The 4,369-nt window shown below is 50.6% G+C and overlaps 1 protein-coding gene across 1 annotated transcript; it reads left to right on the top strand.

Moving 5' to 3' along the window:
* Positions 1 to 21: 21 nt before the first annotated feature.
* Positions 22 to 2,882, top strand: TRIB1 (tribbles pseudokinase 1). Its single transcript, XM_009877060.1, has 2 exons — positions 22 to 311; positions 2,414 to 2,882. Exons 1-2 carry the CDS (start codon positions 157 to 159, stop codon positions 2,880 to 2,882), a joined length of 624 nt encoding a protein of 207 aa, XP_009875362.1. The 5' UTR covers positions 22 to 156.
* Positions 2,883 to 4,369: the final 1,487 nt, after the last annotated feature.

The following is a 4,369-nucleotide window of genomic DNA, read 5'->3' as shown; positions in this document are numbered from 1 at the left end:
TTAATTTCCTCTTTACAGGTGTTCCCCCTCAAACACTACCAGGACAAGATCCGGCCTTACATTCAGCTGCCGTCGCACAGAAACATCACCGGAGTGGTCGAAGTCATCCTCGGGGACACCAAGGCCTATGTGTTCTTTGAAAAGGACTTTGGGGACATGCACTCCTACGTGAGGAGCTGCAAGAGGCTGAGGGAAGAGGAGGCTGCGCGGCTGTTCAAGCAGATCGTCTCCGCTGTCGCTCACTGCCACCAGTCGGCCATCGTACTTGGTGACCTCAAGCTCAGGAAATTTGTCTTCTCTAATGAAGAAAGGTAAGCGGTTGTCACCAGCCAGCCCCAGGGAGGGGGGTGGGGAGGGAGAAATGCCACATCTAGAGACACAGAAAGCGTCCCAGGGAGTGGAAATGGCCGTGTCAGCCGGGCATCACCTGCAAGCGATCCCAGTAGGTCCCCATCACGTGCATGTAGCAGGTCACAGATCTAACCCGTGCGCGCTTAGTCTTTCTTAGAACTCAACTGATCAAAGGGAGGAAGCTCGCCGGGAGCTTCCTCTCATTCAGCAGAAGTTCAGTAAAACCCACTGGCAGACAAAGGGACAATAGTTCGGGTGCTCGTTAGCGCCAGAAGATGTCATGTGTGCCACTCATTCCGTGTGAAATGAATAAAAGGCAGAGGGAGGGAGAGGAGGGAGGCCAAGGCGTTGTGCCAGTGAGAGGGAACGGCCCCGCTGGGGGAGCAGGAGGTGTGAGGAGCCTGAGATACGGTTCCTGTGAGGAGGCTGAGATACGGTCCCCTCTCGTGCCTGGGAGAGCTGCCCCGTGGCAGAACCGCGGTCAGGAAGGGGATGCTCAGGAGGGATTTACTCGCTGTGATCGCCTCCTGATCAGGGTCGTGCTGCTAACAAAAGACTGGCCATGTCCCTCAAGGGTTTCATCCTTTCTCTGCTACCAGCAGTGGTACTTTTTGTACCCACTGTGCCCGTGGACATAGGCATGCACAGGAGGGAAGGTGGGACATGGTTATATATTGCTTTGGGAATCCTGCACTGAGGAAAAGCACTTTGGTAAAACTTAGCCTAAAGCCTAGGTTTATTTGAGAGGAGATCCAGAATCTAGTTGTTAAATTTAGATTAGGGAATAATTCAGTATTTTCCCTAGAGTGTTTGCTCTTGTAGTGCCTCACTGCACGTGGCAGAGCCAGAAATACATTTTTAATCAGCAAAACTGACACTGACTAGCAGCTTGTCCTGTGGGAAGCTAAAAAAATCAAGTAAAAACTGTAACGGAGTTGTGCTTATTCGGATGAAACTGGAGGTGATATTACTGAAGCAGATGAAAATGCATTTTATTTCATGTTTTTAACTGGGTTAGAGCTTCTTCAGGATATCATTTGCAAACACGTTAAGAAAATTAACCAGCACTGCCCCTCTTAAACAGAAACAACCCTATGTTGACGCGCAAAGAAAGTAATTCCTCAGAAGGAAACTATTGCAGCTTTTCCCGCCCATAAGAAGATGAAACATTTGTTGAAATGTTACATTGCACACAGTCTCGCTCATTTGGAAATAAGGCGTTGCACAGGCGAGTGTCATGTGCATCCCATTTGGCAAGAAGAGGGTTAAGCAATGGCAGGCGGACTCGGGCTCTCCGGCACAGGTGCAGTTTCAGGGCTCTCGCAGCCAATCCCGGGCCCACGGTTCAAGTTGAGTCATATTTTCCGTTTGCAGAACCAATGGGTGTTTGGTGAGGTCACGCTGAGGACAGGCGGCAGCCAACGCATCTACACCCCAGCGGGCTGCAAAGCAGCGCCGAGCCCTTCCAGTGGCTTCCTCCCTGATGTAAAGCTGCCCTTTGCCCCCGCAAATCTCCGGAGGTCGGGGAGAGGGGGACCCCAGGAGGTTGCGGGTGTGGTGATACCCTCCAGAAAGGCCAAAAGAAGGATAGTTAAAAGTAGAAATTAAAACTCAAAACTCAGGGAAGCCAATGGTTCCCACATGCGTGGAAGGGAGCTGGACTTTGTGCTTTGCAACACGCAGCTGGGCGACATTTACTCCCAAGTCTGAGCTGCAAATAGCAGCGCGTATGATGTGCTGATTAGCCCCCTGCACTGCAGCGCAACCTGTGCGGGTAGAAGGTGACTTTCTGATGTTCTTCCAGAGCCCCCTGTGTTGTTAAACCCCCCAGTAAATAAGCAGATGTCGCTGAATGCCTGCCTGATACATGTAACCGGGCTTCCATTACACCTGTCCAAGAGCTCAGGCAACTCCTCTACTGCAGATTAAAAAGTGTTCCCGCTCCTTTTCTTTATGCTGAAGCGAGAAGGGGATCGCTGCAGTGGGTGGGGGGCTCGCCAGGCTCTCTTGTGCCTGGGTGTTGCTATTTCTCACCTGGAGCTTCCTCTCCTGCCCTCTGTAGGACTCAGCTGCGGCTGGAGAGCCTGGAAGACACACATATCATCAAAGGGGAAGACGATGCGCTCTCAGACAAGCACGGCTGCCCGGCATACGTCAGCCCTGAGATCCTGAACACGACGGGGACTTACTCTGGAAAATCGGCCGATGTGTGGAGCTTGGGAGTGATGCTCTATACCCTCCTGGTGGGACGTTATCCCTTCCATGACTCGGACCCTAGCACTCTGTTTTCCAAAATCCGGCGTGGACAGTTCTGTATTCCTGACCACGTCTCCCCCAAAGCCCGATGCCTCATCCGCAGCCTTCTGCGACGGGAGCCCTCAGAAAGACTCACTGCTCCAGAGATCTTGCTTCACCCTTGGTTTGAGGCAGTCTTGGAGCCTGGATATACAGATCAGGAGACAGGAGCTTCAGATCAAATCGTTCCAGAATATCACGGAGACAGTGATGATATTAGCTCCTTCTTCTGCTAACCCTGAAATCTAAGAAACCTCAGCGGTTCTCACCTCCGGCGTCTTCGTAGAGTCTCAATTTTTCATGTCTGCAAACTCAACAGCATCTTAAAGTGCCAGTATGGTCAGAAAAGTGACCTTGTTTAAAAGAAACGCCAACCCATAGATCTCTGCTCCTTGAACGTACTCAAGAGCTTCATCCTCTTCCTCCACCAGTAGGTTTGTCCCACCAGCCCTGGAGGACCTGTGCAACTTTTCAAGAGCCGCCCAGCTTTCCTCCTGCCTCCCGCATCCTCCACCGCTGTAACTGGACGCATCTTGGCTGCAGATTCTCCTGGCTGGCGAGGCGTCAGACAGAAACGAAGCTCCGTCTGCTTTCCCACGGTGGCTCCGGGGAGTTGCAGAGCCCTGGTCACGATGCATAGGAGGTGGGGGGGCACGAGGCACACCTCTGACTGAGCAAATCTGACAGAAACAGGTAAAAAGGGGAATCGACTTGGCTTGCCACACCGGCCGGCTTGCAAAGTAGCATTCGGACAGTAAGCGCACTTTGACGAGGGAATGAGGTCTTTGCCCGCCACGGCCAGCTGCCTGCTCTTTGCTGCTTGTCCAGCTGATCTTGCTTTCAGAGGCATGAAGCTCCTAGATCCACCCAACAAGACAAATCACTGCTGTGGCTCTTTCCGAAGCAGAAACCGGTAGATGTTCCAGCCGGATCCCCTCCGATGCCATTTGCTCACCGGGAAAGCATTTTAAATAGACTTAAGCCTCCCTCACGTTACCATGGTGTAGCCTATATAACTTTATGCCCTCAGCGAGCTTGTCAAGTAGCAGGTCTCATAAGCTCCGAGTGCCAAAACATATCCGTTTACCAAACCGTAACACTATCGTCTGGGGCACCTTCCCTTGGAAAACGATAAGGGGTATCTTGTACAGTACATGTAAACACGATGGTGTTTTCCTGCAGGCTAAACTCTTAAAAACATCACATCCCCTCTCCTCGTCCCCCCTCTACCCCCCGAAAAGTTAGTCTTAAGAGTGAAATCTCCATATGCCCTTAGTTGATTATTAAGGTATGTTGTTTGCCTCCAGCTACAATTTTTTTCCCCTTAAATTTCTTTTTTCTTTTTTCTTTTTGCATGATAATTCATAGTCTTTCCAATCTACGTGGATAATGGATATATCTAAATCACTAGCTTCCTGGGTTGGGGGTAAGTAAAGCTTAGTCCTACCTAAAATTTCTGCTTCATTTCACATTTGTGTCCAGTGGCTTATACAAAAAGATGTCCATTACCCTTTAGGCAAGGGCGTGGCCTCTGAAACGGCCGTGAGGTGGGTAACGTATGTCCCCTACATGGCACAGTTCAAGCGAAGTCATTTTAATGGTTAACCCCCAGCAAGCTGCAGTCCCACCATGCGTTTTGAGAATACCATGTATACCTCATGGACTGTGTACTTTGTACATACCTTATTGTTCGGGTGTGTTGTTTTTTTTTTCTTGTTTAGTT

This window comes from Apaloderma vittatum, unplaced genomic scaffold (genome assembly GCF_000703405.1).
Source record: "Apaloderma vittatum isolate BGI_N311 unplaced genomic scaffold, ASM70340v1 scaffold1089, whole genome shotgun sequence".
NCBI lineage: Eukaryota > Metazoa > Chordata > Aves > Trogoniformes > Trogonidae > Apaloderma > Apaloderma vittatum.
The sequence above is the reverse complement of the archived record's forward strand: the minus strand, read 5'-3'. Positions and strand labels throughout refer to the sequence as shown.